At 36.8% G+C, this 18373-nt stretch overlaps 1 protein-coding gene across 1 annotated transcript in view; it reads left to right on the forward strand.

Annotated features, from left to right (window-relative positions):
- The window catches only part of CCDC172 (coiled-coil domain containing 172), a 61723-nt gene that overhangs the window by 26983 nt on the left and 16367 nt on the right, over window positions 1-18373 (forward strand). Inside the window, exons 4-7 of the mRNA XM_006071677.4 lie at window positions 4176-4292; window positions 5517-5682; window positions 9228-9329; window positions 12069-12171. Of these exons, the coding sequence (XP_006071739.3) occupies window positions 4176-4292; window positions 5517-5682; window positions 9228-9329; window positions 12069-12171 (488 nt within the window). The remainder of the gene's footprint in view (window positions 1-4175; window positions 4293-5516; window positions 5683-9227; window positions 9330-12068; window positions 12172-18373) is intronic.

Consider the following 18373-nt stretch of genomic DNA (forward strand, 5'->3'; position numbering starts at 1 on the left):
TCCTGACCTGAATACAGATTTCTCAAGAAGCAGGTCAGGTGGTCTGGTATTCCCATCTCTTTCAGAATTTTCTACAGTTTGTTGTGATCCACACAGTCAAAGGCTTTGGCATAGTCAATAAAGCAGAACTAGATGTTTTTCTGGAACTCTCTTGCTTTTTCCATGATCCAGCGGATGTTGGCAATTTGATCTCTGGTTCCTCTGCCTTTTCTAAGACCAGCTTGAACATCTGAAAGTTCACGGTTCACGTATTGTTGAAGCCTGACTTGGAGAATTTTGAGCATTACTCAAAATTCTTTATTTACTGGAACCCAAACACTAATTTCACATCCTTAGTCATTCTCAATTTTCAAGTTATTTTGGTGGAAAAATACCTAAGGGTGTCCCAGTGGCAAGAGTAGTGAAGAGTCCCAAATAATGCCCATGCTGAAAACTGACCTAGTTGACTAGATAAGTCCACTCACAGGGAAAGCTACAAGCTCTATTGACAGCTCAAACATCCCAGGAGAAATAAGACAGGGGAAGAAACAAGCAAAATCTTTATTGCTGAAAAAGGTAAAATTAACCAGAGTATTAACACTGTTATAAATTAAAAATTTTCAAAACAGCAATATTTTCTGACAAAGCTTGGCTGTTTGATTCTAGAATATAATTTTACAGCTGCACACAGATATTTTCATTTCGTTTGTAGTCAGAGGAAGGAACAAGATGAGAAAGAGAAATCTGAACCTTCCACCCGTTTCTTTTTATTGTTTGTAGCCCCTTGAGATCCCTGGGTAATTTAGCAGATATAGCCAGTAGTTTCTTTTTGTAAGTAGGTCTTTTTGTTTGTTTGTTTCTTTGCTTTTATCATGGATGTCCAGGCTACTATGAGTGTAAGATAGTGCCTCAATTCAAACCTGACTCAGAGATAAGTTCAAAAATATCTTTTTAAATTACAATTTTGAATCTCTTTTAGTATCTTTACAATTCTGATTCCTACGCATACTTTTGCAAAAAAAGAAAGATGAGAGAAATCTCTAATGATGATTTATTCTGTGAAATGACCTTATCTTGTGACCCTATCAGTATCTTCAGGGTTATATTTGGAATATTTATACAGTAGTAGATATGGTTTTAAAAAGTCAGAATGTGAAAAATAATTTAAGAAATTAGTTGTGATAACAGAAAGAACAAAAGGAATAGCGAGAAACACATTCCACAAATAGGTGGTCTTGAAAAGCTTTTTTAGTAGTAAAATTAATAACTTATACTTGGTAGATGGAACTGGATGGATCCTAAAGCGTTTGACCCCTTAGTTACAATAAAATAGAAGGCCTGATAACATTAGACCCTATGTAGTTCCCACAGCCATAACTTATTGCCGTCCTCAGCTTGTGAGTCAACATATCATAGGCCTCTGTTCTTTCTTAACCTTCCTAACTTGAGCTTTTCCAAAGTCCTGCTTCTTTCTTCTATTGCTCTCTTTTCCCTACTTGCCAATTCTATTATGCATTAAATGTTTTCATCACAGATCCTAAGTAAATTTAAAAATTAATGTTACTGTAATCTTTCTGTAGTAATTGATTCTCTGGGACTTTTTAGGTCTTGATTAAAAGAGGAAGATGTATGAGAAGATAGAGTGTAAAACAGAAAGTAAGAATGAAGAGTACACCAATAATGAGTTAAAGCAAAGAAGTAAAAAGACCTCAAAGTGGATAATTTACATAGAATTTTAGGGAAGAGAAAATTTTCAGCTATACCTTTCTTACAGATCTTTTAAAAAGTTGTGTAATTTTCATTTGTTGTATTTAGATTTCATTTTTTTCAGGTTATGGTGAAACATTCCAATTAAATGACAGTATGTCTAATATCTGTCTTGAATTATTATTTTCCCTTTGAAGAAAGAAGACATGAGTTCAGTGATAATTTAGGTCTTAGTGATGGCTGTGGTAGCGCAGCTTACCTTCTGAGCCCTTAACATACGGCTTTTCTGAATCTGAGTAATGAATTTGTCTTATTTTAAACTTCCTTAGTTTACTAAATAATATTTTCTCCATTTTTGGTTTTCATTGCAGGTTTGACTACAGATAGTGGTAGAAGCAGAATCAGAATTTAGGAATTTTGATTCTGAAAGGCACGTTACATAAAATACCTAATTGGATTAAACCAAAATTTATCCAGCCTGATGTTTGGTCTCAAAGCATTTTTGTTGGCATTGATGGTTCTTGTTCATAATTGCAACTCTGAGAGTTAGGAGTATACTGCAAGCAACCTTTTCTCAATGAGTTCTGATAGATCTAGTATTTGGTAATTTTTCTGTCTCTTATCCTGTATACTTTGAACTTATACTGTTGTCAGAGACTGAAGTCCTGTTTTAGTTCCAAAAGTATCTTTATATTACTGTGAAATAGTTCTAGTATTTCCATAATAGGATAATGGTTTAGAAGCAATAAAGTCAGAAGAACTGAATATTAGTCCTGGGTTTTCCCCTAATTAATTATATAACTTTTGTTAAGGTATTAACATCTTTGGAACTCATTTTACTCTCATTTATATAATATATATTAGATAGCTTAGAAGTATTCTTATTTGAAATAAATGTGATAGAATTCATGATCATAGCTTTGCTCACCATTGTTACCAGTTTGTATATGATTTTATAGATCAGACATATGTTTTCTAATTTCTGTCTTCTCAGACAGTAAAACACTGCCCCATTCTCCCCTCCCCCAATTCTGAAAGTATTTTCTGAATCCCTTTGGTCATGTAAGTTGCACCTTTCTAATCTTTCTTTATTGATGATAGAGTTGATGACATCAGCACTAAGTGCTGAAGGTATGGGCAGATGTGCTATGATATTATATAAATGTAAGATCATATTTTATGTTTTATTTCAGCTGCTTATTTTTAATGCCAGTATTTGTAGGGCTTTTTAGCTATATCATTTCAAAAATGTCTTTTAGGCCAGCCCTTTGGGTCTGGACCAGACTATTCCTAAGCTCTCTACTATTCAATATCTTCTGGGACAGAGATTTCACAACCTGTCTCTCACCTTGAAGAAGCTCTTATAGCTAACATAAATCTTGCTTTTGCAATTTAAGTTCAGATTTATTTCCTTTTTCTTTTCTCTTTGGAGATGGGAACAGCCCCAAACTTGAAGTGATGCTTTCTTATGAGGGCCAGTACTGAATGTAGTGGAAGGATTGTTTCCAGTCTGGCATCATTTTTAGCTTTTATATATTAAAGCTTCCTGACTTTCATTTCAATATTCATGGTCTCAAGAGATGCTATTCTTTATAGCCCAAATGAAATAAGTTACCAATCTAATATTAATGTTTATTGTATCTTTTGCTAGTTAGAACCAAATGAGGTACTAAAACAAAAAATGAGTTCTCAAAACCCATTTGAGAACTTTAACAGATTTGTGTTTTATTGGGTATAACTATGGTCATGGGAGTGGATTTTTGCCTGTGGTTTGTAGATTTGATCTCATTATTTTATTAGTCATATTGTATACATGATTTCTCCATCATATTTTCTAGTAATAAGACTAAAAACTTGTTCTTTAAAACAAGCTGTCTTGAAGCGAATTTCAATGTGTGTCATCAAAAAGCTTTAGTATCTAAGCTACCAAATGTACTGCTGCTGCTGCTAAATCGCTTCAGTCGTGTCCGACTCTGTGCTACCCCATGGACTGCAGCCTACCAGGCTTCTCCGTCCATGGGATTCTCCAGGCAAGAACACTGGAATGGGTTGCCATTTCCTTCTCCAATGCATGAAAGTGGAAAGTGAAAGTGAAGTCGCTCAGTCATGTCTGACTCTTAGCGGACCCCGTGGACTGCAGCCTACCAGGCTCCTCCATCCATGGGATTTTCCGGGCAACAGTACTGGAGTGGGTGCCATTGCCTTCTCCCACCAAATGTACTAGATATCAGGAAAAAGCAAATGCATTCTCTGCCCTTGATGCGCCTATAGTTTTATTAGAGGAAGAGATTATAAAAATTATAAAGCACTTATAAAATAATTTAAGATAGAACATATAAAGTAAGATATTTAATGTGAATTTTATTTTGCATTTTAAAGGTTGATATAAGAATTTTTATACTATACAGATCTATTCTATTAACTAAGATACCCTGAAATGTCTAATTGTTTAATTCTGATTCCTTTTTTTTTTTTTTTTTGCTTTAAAGGTTCAGCAGTTTTCTGAAAAAGCCTTCCTCTTACAGCTTTTGAAAACGCATGAAAATGCCTTAGAAAGACAGTGCGATGAAATTACAAACCAAAGGAATATGCTTCTCCAAACCTTTGTACGTTTCCAGCCACTTGGAAAGTTTATTTTACTAATTGTATCAAAAATTTGTATAAAAATATGCTTTAGATATATGTTTAGAAAAATCATCCATATGCATATTGGCAGGTAGTCCTGTTGAGATATGGAAAATTATTAAGTGCTATTTTAAACCAATTGGTAGAGTAATATAGTTTGAAAGAATTAAATTGTCAGGATGCACTATAGAAATTATTTGCTATTGTAATAAGCATAAAATAAACATTGAAACTGAGTTGAATTGCTCAGGCTTCAAGATCTTGGTTTTAATGCTTTTGAAAGGCACAGAGGTTCAAACTTGTGGATGTGGGTGCAAAGATAGATTTTGTTTATTTTTTTAAATCATAAATCACAGCAAACAGACTCAGTAGCTTTAAATGACAAGAACAGCTTAGGAATATAATCTATAACTAATTGACTTTTTGAAAAAATACATTTTAAACTGTTAAAAATATATATCCAGAGTCAGAATCAACCACCAAATGGTTATGAATGGCATGGCAAGTTTCCAGCTGTAGCTCTTAGTTATGTTTCTTGGAAAAAAATTGGAAAACACAGTAATGTTTAGGTTCTACCATTGTCAAAAAGTTTAGGTTCTAGCATTGTTTAAAGTTTCTGGAAATTCTTATTTCTTTCTACTTCATGTTGAAATTTTATGAAATTTAAACTGTTATTTAGAACTGTATTTGAAATGACCATGTAATTTTACCTTGTCTACATTTTAAAAGATTTTCTTGGAATTTACACTCAAAGGACAGTAATTCCTTTGAGTGTAGATCTGCATGTTCAACTTTGGTCATTTAATTCTTTTACCATCCAGTTGCAATGTAATTCCTTTGAGTATAGATTTTCAACTTTGATCATTTAGTTATTTTACCACCAATTTTGCAATGACAAAATGGCATATATGCCTGTGAGTTTAATACACAAACAGACACATACATAATGTTTGGTGGTAAAATTTCTACCTCAATAATTCTCCTAAAATATTAAGGATAAATCTTTCACATGAAAATAGTTGGTTGTTATCATGTAATAACCTAAGTTTTTAAATTAATATTGCTGGAGGAATATAGCATTTTAGTACCAGGAATATAATTTTCTGTTTTGTTCTCAGTATTTCCAAATGATTGAATTTTAATCAGTAAAGAAGAATATTGTTGCAATTAACACCTATATTTGGTCCTGTGTTTCCATTTTTCAGGAGGCTACAAAGAGAAGAGTTACAGAGGAGGAAGAAAAATTTATTAAGGAAATTACAGACTTCAATAATGAATATGAATTAACAAAGAAACGAGAGCTTTTGATGAAAGAAAATGTCAAGATTCAAATATCTGACTTAGAAAACCAGGCGAACATTCTTAAAATGGGTATGAAAACATAGTACCATCTCATTTATCTGGCATTAATGAAGATAACTTATTTTGAATTAATGAATTTTCCAGAAATTTTACATTTTTATAAGTAAATTGGGTTATTGCATTGCTCTTTTTTTACTTTTATCTTAATTGTATGTCTCTTTTACTGTGAGCTGTCTCAAGCTCTTTAGAAGTAGGTGTGACATGATCATTGGTCATTTATTTAATGACCAAATTCTGTTTACTATCTGTTATATATTGGGCACCCTTTTAGGTCCTGGAGGTATAAAACTAAAATGTGGGGGGATGAAATACACAGGCAGATATTTATAGTACATTGTGGTAGAAACTATATAGGTGATATTGTTGCTGTGATCTTTATTCTACCATCAAAACAGTTTAGGAAACACTGTTACACAGTGGGGTAGGGAGAATTCAATTTCAGAAACACTAGTATGCAGGCAATTGCAGTCTGTAATAAGATCTTGAACTAAAGAAATTATCAGAGAGGCTAGTGGTGAAGAATCCATCTGTCAATGCGAGAGACACGGGTTTGATTGCTGGCCAGGGAAAATCCCATATGCAGCAGAGAACCTAAGCCCTTGTTCTGCAACTGTTGAGTCCATGTGCCTCAACTACTGAAGCTCACATGACCTAGAGCTTGTACTGTGCAGAAAGAGAAGCCACCACAATGAGAAACCTGCCCACAGCAACTAAGGGTAGCACCTGCTCACTGTAACTAGAGAAAACCCTGCACAACAATGAAGACCCAGTACAGCAATAAATAAATAAAATTATTAAAGAAAAAAATAGAAGTTACCAAAGAGAGGAGAAGACAAAGAGATTTTTAGGAAGAATGACCAATGTATCACTGACTAAACAGATATAAAGAAAGTCAAGCATGAACCACAGTTTTCACACTTCAGAGATTGGGTAGATATGGTACCAGGAGGAAGAGCAGAAATGGAGGTGAACTAGAGCCTTTTCTGGACAAAAAAATTAAGTTTTGTTTCAGTGTTTTTAGTTGGAGATGTCTATGGGATAAACAGGTAGAAGTGCCCAAGTAGCAGGTTGAAATTGGCTGTGAAACTGATACAAGAGATCAAGCTAGAACATTAGGTGTGGGATTCCAGAGAAGTTGCTAACATAATTCAAAGGGAACATGTAGAGGGAACATAGAGGGGTAGCAAAGACCAAAGGCAGAAAATGGAAAAGCATAGCATTTAAGGAAACAAAGAGAATAATGAGACAGAGATGTCAAAGAGGGCAAGAGAACCAGCAGAGAGTAATATGTGATTTGGGACAAGATGCTTAAGTTTTATTTGCTTCAGTTTCTTCATCTATGAAGATAGAGGATAATGATAATGACCTTAACAAGATTGTTGTAAGTACTCATGAAATAATATTTAATTACATAAAATGCTACCTGGATCATAATTAAACCCTTAAAATATAAGGATTATACTTTTTAATTAGCTTAATTTCATAGGTGAAAGAAATGAGGCTCTCAGAGATAAGTTGCTTTGTGTAGAGAGTATAGGACGGAGGTTCTTAAGGCATACATATAAGCATACATCTTATAGGCATACATCTGGGAAGTTCTTACATATATATATTATGATCAGGAAGGAGCACAATACAAAAAACTAGAACTAGAAGAAATGCATTAAAAACTGTTTTTAGATATTAAGGACAAGAGACTGTCCAAGGCTACGATTCCTAAGAGAAGGCAAACACATGAGGCATGATTACCTAGGCTTTTACCTGGTTGCAGTGTTTTGACAACAGGAGTGAGAGAGGGAACTTAAAACATAGTGGCCTGATTGAGTCGAGGATACGATACAAAGACTGGAGTTCAGGGAGGCTGAGTTAGCTGAAATTTTCAGGACAACGTACTGAGAGGAAAGAACTGCACAGACAAAACCTCCAGAAATCTACATAGAGGTTGCTTTGAGTCTTTGGCTATATATTATTCTTTGCATACCTAGGGGAAAATCCTCTAGACTGAATAAAGAAAAACTGCTGGGGAATCATAAGGTCAACAATTCTGTGAGCTGACCCAGGACTGGGAGACATTCATGTTCCATCCTTTCAGAATAGAAAGAGCTCATTAAACAGAAGAATCCTGCCTTAATAGTAGGATTCAATTAGCCTTCGACCTAAGGCTACTCTGCTGCTAAGTTGCTGCTAAGTCGCTTCAGTCGTGTCTGACTCTGTGCGACCCATAGACGGCAGCCCACCAGGCTTCCCATCCCTGGGATTCTCCAGGCAAGAACACTGGAGTGGGTTGCCATTTCTTACTCTGGACACCCACTAAATCTTAAAAGCACGGTTTGAACCTAATTATGTTACCTAACTGCATGCTAAATAGCAGGTATCAACATGCTTGAGGGGAAGAGAGCAAAATTCAAACATCAACAAAATAGTAAACAAAATGTCTAGTATCCAACCAAAAATCACTATATCTGTGAAAAAGAAATTGTATCTCATACCAAAAAAGAAATTAGGTCAACAGAAACATCTCCAGAAATCACAGAGAAAGACTTTTAAAATTGATATTATAAAAATATTCAAGACCATGAATATAATACAGATAAATAAAAGATATAAAATAATAATAAATTCAAAAAATCATTTGGCAAGATCCAATACCCTTTCATGATAAACACAGTCAATAACCTAGACATAAAAGGGACCATTCTCAACCTGATGAAGAGTATCTTTGAAAAACCATGGTGAATGTTATTTCTGATGAAAGAATGAGAATTTCTCATCTAAAATCAGGAAAAGATGAAGATATTCATCTATTCCTAGTACTTGTATCCAGCATTTTACTAGAGATTTTAGCCTGGGCAATCAGGCAAGAAAAAGAAATACAAGACATCTAGATTGGAAATGAAGTAGTAAAACTATCTCTATTTGAACATTGCATGATCTTATGTATAGAAATCCTAAGGAATCCATAGGAAAACTATTTGAGCTAATAAACAAGTTCAGCAAGGTGGCAGGTTGTTAGATCAATATACACAAGCCAAATGGACAATTTGTAAATTAACATTCAATTTGCAATCAAAAAAGAGTAAAACACGTTTAACCAAAGTTTAAGACTTGTATACAAAAACTACAAAAAACATTGTTGAAAGAAATTAGAAGTAAAGTGAAGTCACTCAGTCATGCCGGACTCTTTGTGACCCCATGGATAGTAGCTTGCACCAAGCTCCTCCGTCTGTGGGATTTTCAAGGCAAGAGTACTGGAGTGGGTTGCCATTTCCTCCTCCAGGGAACCTTCCCAACCCAGGGATCGAACCCAAGTCTTTCACATTGTAGACAGACGCTTTACCGTCTGAGCCACCAGGGACCTAAATAAATGGAAAGTCATCCCAAGCTGATGGATTGGAAGATCTAATATTGTTAAGCAGTACTTCCAAAAGTATATTGACCATACATTGCTTACATTTTTACTACACAAGAAAAAGTTAATCATTCTTGACAGACATTAGGCAGAGCCAAAAGTAGTTAATATGTTTTTTGTTTTTTTTTTGCATATTTATTTCTAGAAATGAAGTCAATGGAACATGATAGTGACCTGTTAAATGAACTTCAAAGACAAAAGAGTGAATTAATACAAGAATTATTTACTTTGCAGAGAAAGCTTAAAGGTATTACATATATGAGTTACTTTGCTGATGAATATAGTTATATATCTATCATTTGTTGTTCAGTTGCTAAGTTGTTGTGTCCGACTCTTTGTGACCCCATGGACTGTAGCACACTAGGCCCTCCTATCCTTCCGCTCAATTCATGTTCATTGAGCCAGTGATGCTATCTATCTATCTCATCCTCTGCTGCCCCCTTCTCCTTTTGCCTTCAGTCTTTCCCAGCATCAGGGTCTTTTCCAATGAGTCAGTTCCTATCAGGTGGCCAAAGTATTGAAGTTTCATCTTCAGCATCAGTCATTCCAGTGAATATTCAGGGTTGATTTCATTTAGGATTGACTGGTTTGATCTTGCAGTCCAAGGGCTCACAAGAGTCTTCTCTATTATCAGATCAGATCAGTCGCTCAGTCGTGCGCGACTCCTTGCGACCCCATGAATTGCAGCACGCCAGGCCTCCCTGTCCATCACCAACTCCTGGAGTTCACTCAGACTCACATCCATCGAGTCAGTGATGCCATCCAGCCATCTCATCCTCTGTCGTCCCCTTCTCCTCCTGCCCCCAATCCCTCCCAGCATCAGAGTCTTTTCCAATGAGTCAACTCTTCGCATGAGGTGGCCAAAGTACTGGAGTTTCAGCTTCAGCATCATTCCTTCCAGAGAAATCCCAGGGCTGATCTCCTTCAGAATGGACTGGTTGGATCTCCTTGCAGTCCAAGGGACTCTCAAGAGTCTTCTCCAACACCACAGTTCAAAAGCATCAATTCTTCAGCACTCAGCCTTCTTCACAGTCCAACTCTAACATCCATACATGACCACAGGAAAAGCCATAGCCTTGACTAGACGAATCTTTGTTGGCAAAGTAATGTCTCTGCTTTTGAATATGCTGTCTAGGTTGGTCATAACTTTCCTTCCAAGGAGTAAGCGTCTTTTAATTTCATGGCTGCAGTCACCATCTGCAGTGATTTTGGAGCCCCGAAAAATAAAGTCTGACACTGTTTCCACTGTTTCCCCATCTATTTCCCATGAAGTGGTGGGACCGGATGCCATGATCTTCGTTTTCTGAATGTTGAGCTTTAAGCCAACTCTTTCACTCTCCACTTTCACTTTCATCAAGAGGCTTTTGAGTTCCTCTTCCCTTTCTGCTATACGGGGGGTGTCATCTGCATATCTGCAGTTATTGAGATTTCTCCCGGCAATCTTGATTCCAGCTTGTGTTTCTTCCAGTCCAGCCCTTCTCATGATGTACTCTGCATATAAGTTAAATAAACAGGGTGACAATATACAGCCTTGACGAACTCCTTTTCCTATTTGGAACCAGTCTGTTGTTCCATGTCCAGTTCTAACTGTTGCTTCCTGACCTGCATACACATTTCTCAAGAGGCAGATCAGGTGTTCTGGTATTCCCATCTCTTTCAGAATTTTCCACAGTTTATTGTGATCCACACAAAGGCTTTGGCATAGTCAATAAAGCAGAACTAGATGTTTTTCTGGAACTCTCTTGCTTTTTCCATGATCCAGCAGATGTTGGCAATTTGATCTCTGGTTCCTCTGCCTTTTCTGAAACCAGCTTGAACATCAGGAAGTTCATGGTTCACATACTGCTGAAGCCTGGCTTGGAGAATTTTGAGCATTACTTTACTAGCGTGTGAGATGAGTGCAGTTGTGTGGTAGTTTGAGCATTCTTTGGCATTGCCTTTCTTTAGGATTGGAATGAAAACTCACCTTTTCCAGTCCTGTGGCCACTGCTGAGTTTTCTAAATTTGCTGGCATATTGAGTGCAGCACTTTCACAGCATCATCTTTCAGGATTTGAAATAGCTCCACTGGAATTCCATCACCTCCACTAGCTTTGTCCGTAGTGATGCTTTCTAAGGCCCACTTGACTTCACATTCCAGGATGTCTGGCTCTAGGTCCGTGATCACACCACCGTGATTATCTGGGTCATGAAGATCTTTTTTGTACAGTTCTTCTATGTATTCTTGCCATCTCTTCTTAATATCTTCTGCTTCTGTTAGGTCCATACCATTTCTGTCCTTTATCGTGCTCATCTTTGCATGAAATGTTCCTTTGGTATCTCTGATTTTCTTGAAGAGATCCCTAGTCTTTCCCATTCTGTTGTTTTCCTCTATTTCTTTGCATTGATTGCTGAAGAAGGCTTTCTTATCTCTTCTTGCTATTCTTTGGAACTCTGCATTCAGGTGCTTATATCTTTCCTTTTCTCCTTTGCTTTTCGCTTCTCTTCTCTTCACAGCTATTTGTAAGGCCTCCCCAGACAGCCATTTTGCTTTTTTGCATTTCTTTTCCATGGGAATGGTCTTGATCCCTGTCTCCTGTACAATGTCACCAACCTCATTCCATAGTTCATCAGGCACTCTATCTATCAGATCTAGGCCCTTAAATCTATTTCTCACTTCCACTGTATAATATTATAGGTTAGCATTATTCTTTCAAAATGTATTTACTCATTGGGATATAGGTGATGTTAAAAGGGAATTTTGTTGATGTGAAAAAGGAATAGGTAAAGCACTAAATTGATAAGTGTTGAATCTGGTATTTTAATTTCACAAATTTTAAGATCTTTTTTGTGTCTTTAATTGCTACATTAAAGTAGAAAAATAAAAATCATTAGTACATGTATTTTACATGAAACACCAAAATTTAGAGCATTGTTCTTATGAGTGAAGAAAGATAACCTTTATATTTAATTTTTTAAAGAGTATAAGAATTGTCTTAATTGTTTAGGTTTTGAAGATAAAAAAAATGAAGCCATTTGTACTACTAAATACCTAGAGGCAGAAAAAATAAAAATCAATGAAAAACCTCAAAATGATGCTGAATGCTTAAGGTAAGAATTGCCTATTATACTTTGATATAAAGTCTGGTAATTTTTCAAGTTGTCAAGTAGATTTCAACATAAAGCCAAATGCATAATTATTTCAAGATCATTTAACATGTATTTCCTTCTACGTGTATTCTGAAATATGTTAATAAGCAAATGCTTTACTGGCTAAAAACACATAAGTTTTAAAATGTATCAGGTTTGCCAAATATCAAAATGAATCCGCCACAAAAATCTAATACAGTTATGTAAAGTTTAAAAATAAAATAAAATTAAAAAAAAAAAATGTATCAGGTTGATAATATTGAAATCAGTCTTTTCCTTTTCCTCAAGAACTCTTGAGTTATTCACATCCCAAAAGATAAAATGTAGAATCATTTCCACAACTCTTTTTTTCTATTATCCCTAAGTTTTTGGAGTGAAATGACTGAAATTATCTTTTTTGGCCCTTCTAGATTTCAGGGGGAAAAATAATCAGTCTACTTTACTTGAAATCTGTGCTTCTGGTTTTGTGCCTAAAGATTAAAAATGTATTTTCTCTGTGGAATATTTAGATGTTTTCTGTGTATTTGGATAATGAAAGAATGGCTGAGGTCTGAAATGACATAGTTATATACAAAAGAAGAACATCTCCTCCAGTTTATTAATTTCATTGTTATTTCTTAATAATTCAGTGTTAACATTTGTGGGTTTAATTTTAAAGAGCTTACTATACTTTGTAGGTTTCATGTAAGAAACAGAAACCTCATTACTGAATCTATGAAGAGGCAAATGAGGCCTCTTGCACATAAATCATATGGGAAATATGTCCACTAGAGCTGAACAAGCGCTTCATGTTAGCATTGTGTTGCCTTAGGCCGTAATTTTAGTAGATTGTGAGAAAATATTTGCAATTTAATTTTATGTTAAGTTTTATAAGCATGAAATATCAATCTCTTGGGTGATATGTTTGATACAGAATGAGTTTCTGTAATGACAGTCTGCTCATTGATTTTTTTTACACTTTTAAAAATGGTCATGCCCACTGGTATCATTATAGTTCATAGTGTAAAGGCTTCCAGTATGAACTCCAGTTTTGTGGGTTTATCCCTCAGTCATAAAAGTTTTCCCTGGTTTAAAATTAAACACTCAAAGTCTGTTAAGAGGGCCATTTCCTTCAGAGATGATGACAGAGGAAATTAGGATAGAAAGAAACATCAGTTAATATGCCTAGTCCATTCTTTGCATTTTAGCAGTTACTGAATGAAATGCCAGTATTTATCAGTTCCCACTTTAAATTCTTTAAAATGTTAGTTTCCCTTCTGGTATGTTCCATAAAAATGATTTCGAGTATGAAGAATAGAGTCAAAGTACTAAGTATAGAGATTTTGAAAAAGAGCCTCATCAGTCTTATAAATAGCAAAATAACAAGGAGCTAATAATGGTAGCAAGAAATGATATGACATTTATTGAACATCACTAAGACCAATATTAAGTTGATTTTACCCCTAAATTTTAGAATAGAATCTTTTTCATATCTGTGTTCAAATGTATACTGAATTCTGTAGTAATGACCTTCATCTTAAATTTTCTGATTTAACTACTATTGGTATAGATACTGTTTTTATAGTAGGGTTTCTCAAACTTAGCACTGTGAGATTTTGGGCCAGGATATTCTGTTGTGGGAGAGCTGTCCCATGCATGTAGGATGTTTATAGGCATTCCTGGTCTCTACCAACTAGATGCCAGTAGCACTGCTCAGCCCCAGTTGTTAGAAACCAAAAATGTCTCCAGATATTACCGAATGTCCCCTGGGCAGAGACAGGTGGGCACAACTGTCCCCAGTTCAGAATCAGTCTTATTTTTAAGGTTTTTATCATTGTACTTCTACTTTTATTAAACTTTAACCAATAAGAAAGCAATTGCAAAAAATTAATACTTCATTTCTATGAGCTTATTTTTTTTCCTTTTTATAATTAGAAAAATTTTGATACCTATTTTATTGTCTATATATCATTGAAATTCTTTTATAATGATTATAAAGTTAAAGTTTTTTAAAGTTGATCTGCCATGTTCAGGTTATTTGTTGGACTTAATGCCATTCATTAATGAAGAGAACCAGTACTTTATATTCACAATGTTTATCTCTGCTTTAATTTTTCCCTATTTATAAATTATAAGATATTTGTTTATTTAAAAGATTCTGTTGTGAAGAGTATGGGATCATTAATTAACACATGTTAAGGCAACTAACTTACAGAATATTGCTATGCTTAACACCTAAACTAGAGGTTGGATTAATTTCTAAGAAGCATCCCTGAGAACTTTATAACTGATCAAGCTAGTGTTTTTCACATAGTCTGGGGAGGACAGAAGTGATAAACCTCAGGGTCTCAAGAGGCAGTAAGCACAGAGATTAAGGTTACAAACCCTTTGAACCCCAGCTTTGCTATTTACTAGGTTGGTGACCCCAGACAAGAAATTTAACATGTCTGTGACTCATTCTCTACATCTATCAAATGAAGTTAATAATGGCAACCACCTCGCAAGATTATAATAAAAATTAAATGACTTAATATATGTGTGTGTGTGTGTGTGTGTGTGTGTGTGTATATATATATATATATATATAGGATTTTACATATATATATATATATATATAAAGCCCTTAAAGCAGTGCTTGCTGCTAAGTCGCTTCAGTTGTGTCCGACTCTGTGCGACCCCATGGACTGTAGCCTACCAGGCTTCTCCATCCATGGGATTCTCCAGGCAAGAACACTGGAGTGGGTTGCAATTTCCTTCTCCAAAAGCAGTGCTTAGTACACAGTAGATACTCTAAATTATTATACATAATTATAATTGTATAATTAATTATGATTTCATTTGTACTTCTTATTATCCATATGGATTTCATGCCTTTCAAGCTTCTTTCTCATTTTTTTTTTCTATCCTTTTAATGCAGAGACTTCCTGAAAGTTAGTTATTGATTGGATTCTTATTTTGTACTCTCCATGGCTTGTCTCATCTGGTCTAAAGTTTTAGTTATAGTCTATAGATAATGCTAAAGCTGAAACTCCAGTACTTTGGCCACCTCATGCGAAGAGTTGACTCATTGGAAAAGACTCTGACGCTGGGAGGGATTGGGGGCAGGAGGAGAAGGGGAAAACAGAGGATGAGATGGCTGGATGGCATCACTGACTCGATGGACGTGAGTCTGAGTGAACTCCGGGAGTTGGTGATGGACAGGGAGGCCTGGTGTGCTGCGATTCATGGGGTCGCGAAGAGTCAGACACGACTGAGCAACTGATCTGATCTGAACTGATAGATAATTTTTCAATCCCTGTCACTAATCCCTCCTTCCTAAAATCCAGCTGAATTCTCAACAATTTAATTATTATTATTTTGTTCAGTTGCTAAGTCATGTCTGACTCTTTGCAAACCCATGGACTGGAGCATGCCAGGCTCCTCTGTCCTCCACTGTCTCCCGTAGTTTGCTCAAATTCATTCCCATTAAGTCCGTGATGCCATCCAACCATCTCATCCTGTGTTACCCTCTTCTCCTCCTGCTGTCCATCTTTCCCATCATCAGGGTCTTTTACATTGAGTCGACTCCTCACATCAAGTGGCCAAATTATTGGAGCTTCCTCTTCAACAGTTCTTCCAATCAATATTCAGGGTTGATTTCCTGTAGGATTGACTGGCTTGATCTCCTTGCAGTCCAAGTGACTCTCAAGAGTCTTCTCCAATACCACAATTCAAAAGCAACAATTCTTTGGTGCTCAGCCTTCTTTATGAACCAACTTTCACATCTCTGCATGACTACTGGAAAAACCATAGCTTTGACTGTATGGACCTTTGTCAGCAAAGTGATGTCTCTGCTTCTTAATACTGTGTCTAGGTTTGTCATAGCTTTCCTTCCAAGGAATAAGTGTCTTTTAATTTCATGGCTGCAGTTACTGTCCACAGTAATTTTGGAGCCCAAGAAAATAAAGTCTGTCACTGCTTCTCCTTTTTTTCCCTTCTGTTTGCCATGACATGATGGGATTGGATTCTATGATCTTAGATTTTTGATGGAGTTTTAAGCCAGCTTTTTCACTCTTCTCTTTGACCTCTTTCAATAATGTAATATAATCAAACAAAAACAAAAGTGTAACTTATGTTATCTCCCTGCATTTCTGTCACATACTCTATTCTACTAGCTCTTCAGAATATTATTTGTGCATTTCCAAATATGCCAGAAGACTTCACACCTCTGTATCTTTCTTTTTCTTTTCCATTAGCTAAAATCTGATTTAGTCCTCAAGGCATAGCTCACATGGCATTTTTCCTGGGTATTGCTCAAACCCAAAATGTGAAACCGAGAAGGACCCTGTGGGGCACCTGGGCACAGAAGTCTTTTGTGCCCCTTTTCTTGTAGGCATGGAACATCCCTGGTGGCTCAGAGGTTAAAGCATCTGCCTGCAATGCAGGAGGCCAGGGTTCGATCCCTGGGTCAGGAAGATTCCCTTGGAGAAGGAAATGGCAACCCACTCCAGTATTCTTGCCTGGAGAATCCCATAGACGGAAGAGCCTGGTGGGCTACAGTCCACAGGGTCGCAAAGAGTTGGACACAACTGAGCGACTTCACTTTCACTTTCTTATAGGCAAGGCTGTAACCTCCATGGCCTTCCCTGAGTTCCAAATGACAGGTTTGAACAGTTGTTAATCAAGAGAGGAGTAGCCAAGAAACCACCTGAGGCAAGATTAAAGGGACTAGAGAAGCTCCTCAAGATTAGGAGACTCTAAATGAGAGTAAAAGAGTTACAAGCCCTGCATATACCCTAATTTTGTCAGCAAGCCCACCCTTGAACTCCTGCCATAAAACTCCTCATCAAACCCTCCCATACTGGGACACATAGTTTTCAAGAGCAGGAGTCTGCTGCGTCCCCCTTTACTTGGCAAAACAATAAATCTATTCTTTTCTACTTTACCCAAAACTCTTGTGTCTTCATGATTCAATTTGGTACTGGTGCAGAGGCTGAGCTTTTGGCATGAAATGTAGCAGGTGTGTTTGATGTGTTCACAAATCATTTCCACCCTATTCCAGCCCATCACCAAATTTTGTTGCTTGTGCCTCCAAAACATTTCTTGAATCCTTCCACTTCTCTCTCCACAGCTAACATCCTATTTCTAGTCACTCGTCTCTCTTCCCTGGATCCCAGTAACAATCTCTTTTCTGCTTTTCCCTCATCCACTCTTGCTACCATTGCATTGTAAATTTAGTTGCATAATTTCCCTTATTAAAATCATCTGCAGTTTCATAATGAACTTAATACAACCTAAAGCTCATGCCTTGTCACCATATGGTATATGACCACCTCCCAGATGTTTTTCCCAACTGTGGTTACCAGCAGAGGTCCATCTAGTCAAAGCTATGGTTTTTCCACTAAGCATGTGTGGATGTGAGAGTTGGACTATAAAGAAAGCTGAGTGCCGAAGAATTGATGCTTTTGAACTGTCGTGTTGAGAGTCCCTTGGATCTCAAGGAGATCCAACCAGTCAGTCCTGAAGGAAATCCTAAAGTCCTGAATGTTCATTGGAAGGACTGGTGGTGCAGCTGAAACTCCAGTACTTTGGCCACCTGATACAAAGAACCCACTCATTGGAAAAGATTGAAGGCAGGAGGAGAAGAGGACGACAGAGGATGAGATGGTTGGATGGCATCACCAATGTGCTGAACATGAGTTTGAGTAGGCTCAGGGAGTTGATGATGGACAGGGAAGCCTGGCATGCTGCAGTCCATGGGGTCACAAAGAGTTGGACATGACTGAGTGACTGAATTCACTGACTGATGGTTCCCTTCTCACTCTGCTCCCTCAAGCAATCTAGGCTTTCTCCCACCAAAAACCTTTATCTATGCATTTCTTTCTCCTCAGGTTATCAGATTCAGTTCAGTTCAGTCGCTCAGTCATGTCCGACTCTTTGTGACCCCATGAATCGCAGCACGCCAGGCCTCCCTGTCCATCACCAACTCCCGCAGTTCACTCAGACTCACGTCCATCGAATCAGTGATGCCATCCAGCCATCTCATCCTCTGTCGTCCCCTTCTCCTCCTGCCCCCAATCCCTCCCAGCATCAGAGTCTTTTCCAATGAGTCAACTCTTCGCATGAGGTGGCCAAAGTATTGGACTTTCAGCTTTAGCATCATTCCTTCCAAAGAAATCCCAGGGCTGATCTCCTTCAGAATGGA

Source organism: Bubalus bubalis, chromosome 23 (genome assembly GCF_019923935.1).
Source record: "Bubalus bubalis isolate 160015118507 breed Murrah chromosome 23, NDDB_SH_1, whole genome shotgun sequence".
In the NCBI taxonomy this organism is placed as follows: Eukaryota; Metazoa; Chordata; class Mammalia; order Artiodactyla; family Bovidae; genus Bubalus; species Bubalus bubalis.